This window comes from Boleophthalmus pectinirostris, unplaced genomic scaffold (assembly GCF_026225935.1).
Source record: "Boleophthalmus pectinirostris isolate CB_2022bp ecotype Guang Dong unplaced genomic scaffold, ASM2622593v1 HiC_scaffold_14, whole genome shotgun sequence".
NCBI classification, from domain to species: domain Eukaryota; kingdom Metazoa; phylum Chordata; class Actinopteri; order Gobiiformes; family Gobiidae; genus Boleophthalmus; species Boleophthalmus pectinirostris.
The window spans coordinates 18,395,581-18,409,805 of NW_026571047.1; the positions used below are offsets into that span (position 1 = coordinate 18,395,581).

Consider the following 14,225-nt stretch of genomic DNA (forward strand, 5'->3'; position numbering starts at 1 on the left):
ATTCAGTTTTATAAAAATACAATTCCACCATCAACTGAAATATTAAGAAAACCATGAGAACACATAACGTAAATATTTGCAGTGTTTGTCTTCTAAAATAATATGCTCTCTTTTAAATATTTTACAACCGTGGCCACAGTATGACACAGTATAAAATTGAAAGAGTTCAAAAATATGTGCATATCATAAACTGAATATATAAATGGACATAGGTGAGCATGGTCACGCTCCCTCAATTTAATTCGGTTTGTATTGAAAAAAACATTGTCCCTCTCTCTATAACTACTGCAGTGAGACTCATCATTTTGGTCTTAAAATGTTCATATTAACCCGCTCTACATGATCCTGATGTTCTTATTTCACTATTTTGTCTGTAAATCAATTCCTATTCCCAATATGAAACTCAACTCCTTATTCACCTCATAATTGATCGCCTTGGTGAGCTTCATTTGATTGGATCTGAGCGCTGGGGGTGATGGCACATTTCCTTAATCCACGTGTTTACACAGTCTATGGTACACATGGCATCAGAAAATATGCCTGTTCCTGAAAGATACAGATGTAATTAACAAAAAAATTGGTGGATTACTGAAAGACTTGGAAAGACACTTGAATGAATTATAAACCATCCAACAAAGAGCAAAAGCAATTGGCTGTGAAGTTACGATGACTAATATCTGATTTTGATATTGTGACAGTATTTTGAGCTGGTGAAGTGTGACATTTAAGTGTTGTTTCTCCTGTGAATAATCAACTGTTTACCTGTTATACCTTTCTTGTGTTAGTCAGTATGTCAAGTGTATTTACAATAGCTTTAGGCCATCCTAACTGTGATGACAAATACCCAAAGCTTATGTAATGATGTGATGTTGACCAGGACAGTGTGTACCCTGACAATGGTATTTACAGTTTAAACCTGACTAGTGAAGGGATGGTTTCTAGGCAATCATATGCAAACAGCTGAACTGATGACCACCAGCACAAGAATAGATAAATAAGTAGTGATGTAAGGGGAGTATTGGAATACCTAGGATACTACAATGCCTAGGTCTATATGTTGCATAGGCTACTTCATTGCCAAGTACAACGAACAGAAATCTTGTTAATATGATTATTATTAGGTCTACTCACAAAATGTGCAATGTTTTGTCCATTTCAAAATTAAAGGTACATTGTATATCTTTTTTTATGCTTTGCCTGGAATGTTTCACGGTAAATCTTTCTGTTTTCGTGATGCCCAAACACACCAAGTTACAGGTCAGATATGTGGAGAGGCAGCCCCACTTCCTGTTTTTCTAGGTATTTCTGAGCTATAAAACTATAAAATGTAATAAATGTAAGGTAGAGCGATTTAATGTCATATTGTTGAACATTCTGAGGAGACATATCCACTGAAACAAGCAGGTGATGGACCCCCAACCAAAAAGTTACATAGTACACTTTTATATCTTAAATTTAATTTTCAATATTTTATCCAGTGGGCATAAGCACAGTACAGGGTTATTTAAATTGTTCTTGAGTATAGAAAAATAAAATGTACAAACTGTAAAATTACGCTGGGTCAGGTAAACCTTTTATGTATTTATAGTTGTGTTGTTCTTTTTCACATGTGTAGCAGGTCTAGTTGCTGCAAGTCTAGTATGTGAGAGGCGTTTTTAGGCGTCAACACATAGTCCCGCCTCTCGACACTTTCTATTGGTCAATTTTAGTGATAAACAACAAATCCGGGCTTCCTATTGGCTGCTGCTGCACACTCCTTCCCTCCCTCTTGTGCAGCCCCTCAGTGAAAACTAGCAGACAAAGTAAGCAGCATTCAACCTCTCACTCCTGTGTTATGAAGCCACGAATACGAGCAAAATGAAGTTCGTACGGTTTATTATGAAAAACGCCGCTTTGACGAGCGTGCCAAAGCATATTGAACACTTCTCCAAATTTTCTCCCTCGCCGTTGTCCATGAAGCAATTTTTGGATTTCGGTAAGTAGCAGCCTCAGACTCATCGAGCAGCCACTTGGTCATGCTGTTTTGGATATGCGAGATCTAGAGGAATATTACACTTTATCATTTCACTGTAGCTTTATTGCACCGTAAGCCATTCATTATACCCTTGTTTATTGTGTGTCCTTGCCAGATTGGGCCAGAATATGCTTGCTAGGCGGGCTTTGCTTTTAGCTAAATGGTCAATGTGCAGTGATGTTGCATCAGCGCTGCTGCAGCTGTCTAGGTCCAACAAAAGATAACATACGTGACATATGTGAGATAAATATGTATACACACACATCACATTGTAGAAATTATGTATTATGTTTCTGATAAGAAGGACACATCTGGAAATAGGTCTGTCACAATTGCTATATATTTACTTATCAATAGATGGAACAGTATATTTTGGGGATCAGTATATATCGTGGGTATTTTTGTTGTTTTTGTTGTAATATGCCAAGATTTGTGCTGTAAGTCACTTCTTTGGCTAATTATTGGTTCATTCAAGTATTTGTTGCAGCTCTTGGCTATTTCATTTATTAATTTAGTTTTATTGGGATATAAATATTAATATAAATATATATTAATTCGTTTTATTGGGATATAATATAAATATGAATGCATTTATTTTGTTTTATTGGGACTATTTTTGCTTGATTTGAATTATATCAGTGGCATAAAACAGTTTCAATATGATCTTTTATTGCAATATATCTCTATAGCAATATATTGTGCTTCAAATCTGTTTTTGTCTATCTGGAAATGCTTATAATAATTATTGCTTTTTTGTGCAGGTTCCATCAATGCTTGTGAAAAGACATCATTTGTTTTTCTAAGGCAAGAGCTCCCTGTTAGACTATCCAACATAATGAAGGAAATCAACCTTTTACCTGATAAACTTCTCACAACCCCCTCTGTCAAAATGGTCCAGGGCTGGTAAGTTCAAAGTCATGTGCCCTAGTATGCTACCATTTGTTGTAGTTCAAATAACTGAAAGCTAACCCCCAGATGAAAGGGCCAAAGTGTTTACTAATATCCTATTCTAAACCCTGATTTTATCCTCTCTGTTGAGAAGGGAGCAGCTGGTGTCTTGTTTACTGCAGTGCAATATAAGAGGCACACGTTTATTTCCACAAAAGGGATCACTGTGAGTTGAATTACAAAGACCCTCTGACCAAGTTGTACCTCTTCCAGGCTGCGCTGAAATGGGAGGGGTTTTTCACTCTCAACTTTGCCCTAGTTTCTCTGACTGTATCACGTGACCAGTTGTCAACAAGCCTTTTTCCTTTCCTTTGTGGTACCTGAGAATTTGGACTAGTTATTCTATGTGCTTGTTTTAGTTGTATGTGTTAGTTACCAAAATATTTTACATATTGTCGAATATGAAGTGGGCCTTTTTTAAAGATAGTAAATTACTTTTTACTTTTACTTTTTATCTATTCCCCCTATGAATTAGACATGAATTGTTGGCGTAGCTCATTTGATAGGGTCCAATGATCTGAAGGTGTGCATTTGGAATCCTGCTCTTGACATAAACATCACTGGTAGTGTGGTCAGATTTGTGGTGCGGTTCCAGCTCCCACAGATGAATGCTGTCGTTGTGTGTGTGTGAATTTGTGTGAGTGGGTGGTTCCTTTATGTAAATGGATGGTTCTGTGATAAAGTATCTTGAGTACCTTGTAGCTGGAAAAGACAAATATTGATTTTACTTAAAACCCCTGTAACAGATTCTATAACTGATTTATAATTTATTCTCAATTATAAAAAAAAACTTTGTATGGTGTCTATGTTTACATTTTGTGTGTTGGTTCTCAAGACAGTTATTTAGTCTGAAAGTACCATGAGCTCCTTGATCTAGGTTGTCAGATTCTACAAGTCAGCAATATTCCCAAAAGGACTCTCTGTGATATAAGGAATCTTTAATATTTTATGGCCATTGGAACATCAAGTTTAGTTAGTAGTGGTATTGGTGTTTTTGTGTGTGTGTGTGTGTGTGTGTGTGTGTGTGTGTGTGTGTGTGTGTGTGTGTGTGTGTGTGTGTGTGTGTGTGTGTGTGTGTGTGTGTGTGTGTGTGTGTGTGTGTGTGTGTGTGTGTGTGTGTGTGTGTGTGTGTGTGTGTGTGTGTGTGTGTGTGTGTGTGTGTGTGTGTGTGTGCGCATGTGAGACTGTTGTGCGTGAGTAGTTCTTCTAAGATTTCTGTCTTTGTTGTTGGTTACTGTGTCTATGCCTTGTACTGTAGATAGTGCAAATATGTGCTAATTAAAAACTGTTACATTTGATCCATTTTTGGTTTTAGGCCAACATTAACATCTGTTGCGGGACTAAAGATAATAGTTTTGATATGGATTGGCCCTTTAATAAATAAATAAAATGATAAAAGAGACCAATAGAGCAAATGTTATCTTATCTATTATTTTTACTTGTATTATATATTTGTGTCTGTTTACAGGTATGTGCAGAGTTTGATGGAGATCCTCGAATTCCTAGATAGGAATCCAGACGATCACAAAACTTTGGGCGAGTGAGTAGATTTGACATATATACCAATTCAGTCATAACCTTATAATGTTGTTTACTGACACCACTCTTCACGTGACTGAAATATACCTAGGCATGATTCCAAACATAGCAGAGATCTGTTTTCCGTCATGTGCGTCCATATCGTGGCCTGAGCTATGAGTCAGGTCAGGAAGACAGGGCTGTGTTCAATATTTGCTCTAAGGTTACTGAGGACATATTTGTTCCTTTTTACTTCCTGCACCTAGTAGGCTTGTCATCATAAATACTATATTGATCTGTCATTCAATATATGACGGACTGAACAATACTTACTTATTTGCAGTACTTTTTTCTTGGTCCTAGTGGGAGTTTTTGGTTATTTTTTCTGCAATATGATAAGATTTGAGCTGTAGAAGTTTGAATTAAGAATTAAAAACTATACAATCTAAGTACTAAAGTAGTTTCATTCTGCTATTTATTTATTGCAGCTCATATTTTTTTAACTATATTGTACATTTAGAATTTTGTGGATAATTCTGCTTTATGGTTTGGTTTTGGTTTTATTGTTTTTCGTTTATTCACTTCAGCAATATATCGTACTTCAAAATTTGTTATCATGACAGGTCTAGCAGCAAATTTAAGCACCTCCCAGCAAAGTTGTATTGTGAGTCTTGGAATAGATCCACACTTAGGACTTGCACACTAAGCTAGATTCATTAGGCTATAATTATTAAATATTTTGTAATCATGTAGTCTACCTTAGTGTTAAATCATGTTAGCAAATGTTACCAACCAAATCAGTTTCACATTTGGTTGCGTCACCTTTTGTTTTTTTGTTGCCTAACATTTGTCCACTAACCAACCACAATTGATTATTGCAGTTACAGTATGTATCTATTAAAAGAAAGGATGTTTTGTTCTTTGCAGAGGACAGTCTGTTAATCAAATAATTGTAGCCTTTGAGGTATGATAATTGCACCAACTCAAATACCGATAATGATTTGATTGAGATGCACTGTGCAGGAAGAACATGGTATAAAATATTATTATTTTTTATATATATTATATATTATTAGGGAATTGTAGCACATAGAGGTGATTAGAAAATGTGTGTAGTGTTTTTGAAGGAGGAATTTTTGGAGCGGCAAGAGAGGTTTTCTCTAATTTATCCCAATTGCCAATCTCTGCTGTTTCCTGCAGGTTTGTGGACGCTTTAGTGACCATCAGGAATCGACATAATGACGTGGTGCCGACTATGGCTCAGGGAATCCTCGAATACAAAGAGTCTTTCTCCCAGGACCCAGTGACCAACCAAAACATCCAGTATTTTCTAGACCGCTTCTACATGAGCCGCATCTCCATACGAATGCTTATCAACCAGCACAGTGAGTGGCCTTCACTGCTTTTTCACAGCCTAGCAAAGTCAGGGTTTGAGCATGTGAAATTGGATAATATCAATTTATTAATACCAGACTATTACCTAGTCATTTTTGCTTTCTCTCATGAATTTCTCTCATGAATACATTTTTGACACCCACTGGAAAAATAAAACCAAGTCATCTTGCAAAATTTTAAAATAATCTTTGTCTTGTCATGCTATTGTAGTTGTACATTTTGGAGTAGTGCTGAATTTTGATTTATAATTGATTTTAAGAATCAATAATTATCATTATTTAGAATTTATGTGGCCTACTGTCTGCTCTACTATATCTGTCTTCTTTGTTGGTGTGATTTTGATGCCCTATTGAAAACGAGATAGCGAGACATCTCAAGGGGCTTATGCTCCAAACAAATAAATTTGAAATAAACTAACCTACTTCCTTGCTTGTTTTTCTCTTTTTCAGCTCTTATATTTGACGGCAACACAAACCCAGTCCATCCAAACACTATTGGAAGCATAGACCCCCACTGCAGAGTTACAGACGTTGTTCAAGGTTAGTATGAATATCATAAGAAGACACTATTTTTAAAAATATTTATTCAAATCACATCTATTAGAGAGTATTAGAGTGTTAAATAAGGGAAATATGCAAACATTGTCCCCACTATTGACCGTCATTTAAGTCAACCAAAGATTTTATTATATTCGAGATGTAATTGATTCAAATTGTCCATGTTCAGCTTGGGGGTTGGTAATTGGGAGGTCTAATGCGGTTTGTTTGGAACAGTCTGGAGTTCAGACTAGAACGGGGACAATTTGATTATTTCTTGTGACAAGTCAGTTTTCATATTACATTATTTTCTGATCTATGGTATAATGTTATCTCATCACAAACATACCCAGAGTTGTGTTTTGTTTCATTCACACATGTTTAACACACAAACCCTGTATATTTAGGCTGAGTTCTTCTCTCAAAATGAAAATACCCTGTTCCACCTTGTGATGTCTTGTGGAAATACAGGAAGTTCTCCACTGTGTTTTTAAACTCCATACACCTTCACTTCAGTAATTTGAAAGATTTCAGGACTTTCCAATTGGAAGTTCCAATCTTGACTTAACTAGGCATGGGAAGACAAGTTTATTTGTATAGCACAATTTGTACACAAACTAATTTAAAGTGTAAAGGTTAAATGGAGCTGTTAATAGTCAGTGTTGTGTATTATAGGACATTTAAAGCCATTTTAAAAGTACCACAGCTCGCAGTATAATTGGGTTTGTTTTTTTTTTTTTTATTACAGATGCCTTTCATAGTGCCAAGATGCTGTGTGACCAGTATTATCTCCGCTCTCCTGAGATGGTCCTGCAAGAGCGAAACAGTAAGAACACAATTGAATTTATTTACCATGCCACTTAACTTGCATTGCCAACAGCACAGCCCCTGTTGGTACAGATGGTACGCTTCCGTCACTGTTAACCCCTCTGTGTGTGTATGGACTATGTGTTTTTATGAAAATAAGCATTCAGCCAGATGGACTTGAGGGGTCGATAATTATAGCACTGAAGCTGAAGTAACAGCTAAGTGGGTCCGGCTCACTGCGTCTGACAATATTGACACACTGTTTCCATCCTCTTAAAGTGCACAACCAGAGCAAAGTCTAATTATTGGAGATGGGAGAAAAACAGCACTTATAATAGGTGATGGGTTTTAAATGAAGTGGTGATACAATACGTTTTTGTCATTATGCAGGCAAGGACAAAACCCAGCCTATCAACATTGTGTATGTGCCTTCTCATCTGTATCATATGCTGTTTGAGCTTTTCAAGGTAGGATTTATTAACATGGAATGTGCTGTACCTGATTTTTACCATTTTTAAATCTGTAAAACAGTACTAGTTAATTTTAAACTGTTTGCCATGGCCAAAGTTATTCCTCACAGCATTCAGAACATCCTGATCATTCACTTTAAGTTGTTTCTCTTTTGAATTCTCACTGTTTTTTATTCTGTATTCTGTGTCAAGTTGTTATTTCAGTTATATTAAAAGAAAATAATTAAGCTGTTTTACTGTCCAACAAAAAGCATGTTAGTGCACAATGACTTTTATAATTAGATGCAGACATATTTGACTTCAAGAGCTGCTTATACAATATGTACAAGACAAATTCAGCTCAAATAATTGTGAAAAATCAGTTACAGGGCCTTTACGTAAAAGTTTTGTAATATTTTATTTTCAAAATGTCTCACCCTTTTCTCTGTATTTGTAGAATGCAATGCGTGCAACAATAGAGAAACATGAAGCCAGCTACGAGCTCCCACCCATAGGAGTCCTCGTGTCACTCGGGGGAGAGGATATGTCCATTAAGGTTGGTCATTCAGTTTTGCTTGTTTTCTTGGGTGTGCAAAAATATCAAAATACATATCGATATATCGTAATACTAAATTTGGTGATACAGTATGGATATCATGGGCTGATGTATTGATATATCGTCAAGAGTATTTTTTGGTTCCTCAACCTTTTTTTTGTGATCACACTATAATTTTGTTGCTTATTTAGTGGATTCACTGCTGACAATAGATGTGTTTCATATTAACTTTGCACAGGTACTGGTTTAACAAAGAACTATTGTAACTAAAATGTATTTGATTCTTAAAACATATCAAGTGCAATATATGATATCATTCTATCGCGAGCCATGTATCAAGTATTGCATTAAATTGTGAGGGACCTTGTGATTCAGAGCTCTAATATCAAGTTGTTGAATTGTAAAGTCACGCAGACACAACATACGTAACTCCCCTTCCAAAGTTCAGCCCGTACATGGAGGGCCTTTCTCTTCCCCTCTTTATGGCTGCAGTTCCTTGAAGTGTTATGTAACTGTACAGTATATACAGTTGAGAGCAGCCAGACTTAGGTGTGTCATGTTGCATTTCTTGAATATTCAAACACACTGTCCAAAACATTTTGTACTGCTTTTTTGTGGTTAATTATATTTATAATTAATGTGGTTAGATTTGGTTATTTAGATCAGTGTTTCTCAAACTGTGGTATGTGCACGGTTCAGGTGATACTTCAGATTTGTTAGTTGCTTTTTTATACATTTTTTGTCCTCCTTTGAATAATTTCTTAGCATTATGGTGGAAATTATGTAGTCCAATTTTGACATGATTTAGCCATAGATTAGACCTGGAATTGTTCTGTTGTTTACTTGATTTAGATCTGGTGATACTTGATGTTTGTATTTTTATTTTTTATTTTTTTTCAGAAAATTTCTATACATTTGGATTTTAAAGTTTTTCTCAGTGCTTTAAAGCTTCTGTTTACTTCCCAATAGGATCACAATGTAATGCAATGTGTTTATTCTTAAAAGTAGGTTAATTACAGGATTAATGGTGTAAAAAAAACAGTAATGTGGGCGTGCAATTATTTCCTGTGTAGAAGTACTAGTACAGTATGTCAGGTTGACAGGACATAATGTAGCTCATAAAATGCTTTTTATCAAACACCCAAAATATTTTTTATGCCAACAGTACCACAAGTCACCACCTAATCACTCACCAAACATGTTACATAAGGTCTTAATCATAATTTCGGCACGATGCCTAGTAAACAAACCTAGTCAGCCTTGTTAAACTGATATACACACCTTTGTTTTTACCATAAGGCTTTATTCATCCAGTCATTCATGTATTAATTTACTGTAATCATTACAAGATTTTAAGGTGCATTATTTAATCTTTTTGACAGAGGGTCCACCAGCTGCTTTTCCCTATAGAGATGTTATTGCCTTGGCTAGAATATTCCAAAGTATGGCATTAAACTTGGCATCTTAATGGAGACTATCAGATGGCCCCACTGGGCCAATTTACAGGTCAGGTTTGTGGAGAGGGGACTTCTGTGAAGAAGAGTTTACAGTAAGATAAGCGATAATGAAATGGCACACCGTGGAACATTTCAAGCAAAGCAAAAACATCTCCATTCAGACAAACAGTGTGGGGGACTCTCCACCAGAAAAAGTACCTATCACGTGTTTAAACTTATTTCTGTGACCCAATTCCAAATATAAACAGGGCCACACAGAGTCAAGGGGTCATTGAGGCTAACTAACCAATTCCTACTTTTTCCACTAGGTGAGCGACCAGGGAGGCGGTGTCCCATTTCGCAGAATCGAGAACCTTTTCAGCTACATGTACTCCACAGCTCCTGCACCACAGATGGGAGACCACTCACGCCCGCCACTGGTCAGTATAGTAACGCGAGCTTCAGTCAGCTATGCAAGCTTGTATGAAAATGAATACAATGTGAAAATGTTAGATGAAAGCTTAAAGAAAGCATAGTGCAGAGTGTTTTGTGTGATTTATGCTGACAATGTTGAGTGTTGGAGAGGTGGCATAGTTTTGGTTTACATTTCAAGGATAGAAGGATTTATTATCATTGGCACAAATAACACAGAAATTACATTTAGAGCATTAAACAGTATCAGTGAAATTCGTAAAGTGAAAATAGTAGAATGTAAACTTATACACTACTGAGGTACTTACAGCAGTAATACAACAACATGAAGTTAGAGGTAGATACAATATAAGGGGCATCAGTGCAGAGTCCAGCTCAGTCATGGCAGGTGTCATGGCAGGTGTCATGGCAGGTGTCATGGCAGGTGTCATGGCAGGTGTCATGGCAGGTGTCATGGCAGGTGTCATGGCAGGTGTCATGGCAGTGTCATGGCAGGTGTCATGGCAGGTGTCATGGCAGGTGTCATGGGGGAGAGGGAGTCGGTGATCACTGAAGAGTCTGATTGTCTGGTTCTGATGGTTACAGCGGTTCTGGCCTGAAGAGACCTGTAGCTCTGTTCAAAATGTAACAGGTTTTGCTTTAAATCTTAAATCTTTTCTTTTGGGTTGCTTTTATTCTGTGTTTTATATTATGTTATATTTTCAGTTTTATATACATGAAAAAAAAAAAAAAAAAAAAAAATATATATATATATATATATATATATATTATATATATATATATATATATATATATATATATTATATATATATTATATATATATTATATATAATATTTATATATATATATATATATATATAATATATGATTAAGAAAACTGACCATAAGCCAATCCATTCTGTTCTTCTACTACAAAGGAAATAAAATCATGATTTGAATAGTTACAGTTGATAATTTTTTGGCAACAGGTGCAAAGGAGTATTTGTAATATTTGTAGCATTAGTTAAGTTGGAGTAATAACAGTTATGGTTGCAATTATTTGGCAGTTATGAGGTGTGCCTTGCCAGTTAAAACTTTACATGCTCAGATTTCAAAACTTACTTTTGTTTCTCAGATTTTTTCTTCAGTTTTCTTTCATTGTATTCTGTTCTACTAATGCACTGTTGCTCTGAACTCAGAGCTGCTATATAAAGATGAATAACCTCTTCTTTTCTCCAGATGAACTAAACTGCTCCCTAAGCACTAAATCACAAAAAGTGTCCATTTTTCGAGGATGACTGCAGCTCCTCTGTGTCTCTTCCTTGTACAAAGTGTCTCTAAATCCTTGATCTCTCTCTGCTCAGGCTGGGTTTGGCTATGGACTCCCCATCTCTCGACTCTATGCCAAGTATTTCCAGGGGGACCTGCAGCTTTACTCTATGGAGGGCCATGGCACTGACGCTGTCGTCTACCTGAAGGTGAGCCAGACTGGAGCTTGGCCAGTCTCCAAAAGTGAACTTACTCAGTGACAACGGAGCCAGTGGAGCCACCAGGAGATTGAGATAAAGTTAGACCTCATAGCATAATTGCCAAGTGATCTTTTGGCCAAATTGAGTTATTTGTCTTATTTCACAATCCAGATCCTGCTGCATCTGTAGGTGTGAAAGACTATGTCCATTTTCCTGTTATATAATATGACTGCATGTTTTTAACCCTACATTTTTGTTGACAACTCAAATAGAAGTCACCAGGACTGCAGAATAAAAATATTCTACTATTTGTATGAAAATTTAATCTTAAAAAATGACCTAGGCAATTATTCTATGAGGCAGACTAACTAAATTTTAGGTGGAGGGCAGGGACCTTTGGCCTTTTAGGTTTTGTGTTTTTGGAGGAAAATATCAGAATGTTTGATCCACAGATGTTGAACCCAATCACTGTTGTTATAATTTACCATATTAAACTCATGGCTCCTTTCATCTTACAACAAATCTTTGGGGTTGAATATTGGCACCACTCTCTGAATCTACTGTGAAAAAAATCACTTGTTTGTTTATAGTGACAGGGGAGACACTAACGGTGCTCCAGTTTTGTTTTATGTAGATAGGGCCAGTAATTACAGAGATATTAACCATAAACAAGGGCAACAAATCTGTGATCTGACAGTTAAACAGCAAACACCACCATAGAGCTCTGACCAGGGTGGCATTTGTGGACAGGGTATTTCATCTTTTGCAGTCCTGTATGCAATTATATATTTAGATGATGTGGACCAAACTACCAGTAAAACTCTCTTCCCTAATGCAGTTTAAGACAAAATTATCTTGTCTAGAGCATAAACTATACAATAAGGTTGCACATGCACACACGCCATATCAAAATCGGGACTAAACTTAGACTTGAAGTAGACTAGAAGGACAAAACTTCCTTTTTTGCTGCCATATGTTAGTTTTTTGGCATAACAAATAAACAATATACAAACAAACATAACAGATCCAGAACAAAAAAAAGAAAAGATTAGTGCCCATCTGTACATACCACATTAAACGTATACAATAATATGACTTAACCACTCAGTGGCCTAATATATACCTCATAACAAGGTGGCTTTAAGGTCATGAACTCAGACCTCCTTAAGAAAATGAAAACAGCCAATATTATCACATACATGTCACACATTATTTACCCTAAAACTACTTTTCCATGCAGGCCCTGTCTACAGACTCAGTGGAGCGGCTGCCTGTTTACAACAAGACGGCTCTGAGGAACTATAAAGTCAGTCAGGAGGCGGACGACTGGTGCGTGCCCAGCAAAGAGCCGCTGGACCTGAGCAACTTTAAGGTGGCCAAATAAGCAACTGCGGGGGCTCTGATGCTTTCAATCCTGAATCATGTTTCCATTTCACCTGCCAGTCAAAACGTTTGGCAAGGCAAAAAGAAAGGCCCAGTCACACACCATTACCACAAGATTGTACACCCATATTTATGTGTGGTGGTTTTATATCGTGCCATTGTATTGTGTTAAGAGTTCTTTCTAACAGCATACAAAAAAGAAACAGATCTGCAAGCATTTCTAAGCTTTTACATGGGTCTTAATGGGGGCAGCTTGAATTTGTCTGAGACGCAGAGGCTGGGGCGGGCCAGTCTGGACAAGTTGGTGTTATTATGGGAGAGCAAATACTACAATTAAGAAAATCTAGTATTTCCATCTTATATAAGTACCACATGATTTTGAATTGTTCATAATTTTACTGTAAATTGAGTATAGGATATTATTTTTGTCATATATTTCTTGTATAAGCTGAAAGGGTATAGAGCGCTTTGGTATGTTATGAAAGCCACTAGCCTTATCAAAACACCCCAAAATATTTAAGTACTTGAAAAATATCTAATGCACACTTTCTACTGGAGTACTGTGATTGAATGTATTGTCTGTAATATTAAATTAAACTGAAGTTTTTCTTGCATGTAAATAAATGTCTATAGTAAAAATGTAGCCACACTGATTATAGTCAGTGTTTTAAAATAAAGCTAAAATAATCCTCTACGACACGTATGCATCGATTTGCATAAAGTAACAGATGAAATAAAAACATTAAAGCGTTTGATCGAACTGACAGATTATGGGGCCCAATTTACCAGCTGTGTTTTAACCAAAGTTTGTTATCACGATTTGTTTTGGCAAGGTTCAATGCGAGCGTGTGTGTTCCGGCCTACAGGGGGCGCAGGTCATGTCCAAGTTCATAATAATGTGTTTGTGATGAAGAGAGGCCAGTTGAGGTTTGTAACGCGGTGCTGTTTAAAGAAGCTGGGTCCATAGTGTTGAAATCCACATGTATCATCATTATTTTTTCATTTCGGTTGTGAATTGTTATTTTTTACAAAGTACAAAGGAGATGGGGATGTTTGTAAATACATACAAGCAATAACATAAAAGATCAAGTACACTATTTTGTTCTTGTGGTGTTTTCTTTTCACTAAGTAACTGTTTTATTCCATAGACTGTATATAAATAGACATAGCTAACCTGGCAGCTGCCATGTTCCAAATAGGAAGTGACCATGGGGGTGCTTCTGGCTCCATCGACTGTGTCCAATTGACATTTACCTTGGAAAATGATCACCTCTCTCTCTGTAACTGCGGCAGTGAGCTCTTA

At 36.4% G+C, this 14,225-nt stretch overlaps 1 protein-coding gene across 1 annotated transcript; it reads left to right on the forward strand.

The window, feature by feature from the left end:
- Positions 1–1,789: 1,789 nt before the first annotated feature.
- On the forward strand, positions 1,790–14,019 carry pdk2a (pyruvate dehydrogenase kinase 2a). Its single transcript, XM_020918215.2, has 11 exons — positions 1,790–1,975; positions 2,776–2,917; positions 4,431–4,502; positions 5,681–5,865; positions 6,325–6,414; positions 7,160–7,237; positions 7,609–7,685; positions 8,125–8,223; positions 9,989–10,099; positions 11,435–11,548; positions 12,780–14,019. The coding sequence occupies exons 1-11, from the start codon at positions 1,858–1,860 to the stop codon at positions 12,921–12,923; spliced, it is 1,230 nt and encodes a 409-aa protein (XP_020773874.1). The 5' UTR covers positions 1,790–1,857; the 3' UTR covers positions 12,924–14,019.
- Positions 14,020–14,225: the final 206 nt, after the last annotated feature.

What these genes read in the sequence shown, in the direction of transcription:
- pdk2a (XM_020918215.2), top strand. Translation starts at nt 1,858, where the DNA reads ATGAAGTTCGTACGGTTTATTATGAAAAACGCCGCTTTGACGAGCGTG. An exon ending in GAGAGGATATGTCCATTAAG is followed by an intron (nt 8,224 to 9,988) that starts GTTGGTCATTCA and finishes TTTTTCCACTAG; the next exon opens with GTGAGCGACCAGGGAGGCGG. An exon ending in ACCACTCACGCCCGCCACTG is followed by an intron (nt 10,100 to 11,434) that starts GTCAGTATAGTA and finishes CTCTCTGCTCAG; the next exon opens with GCTGGGTTTGGCTATGGACT.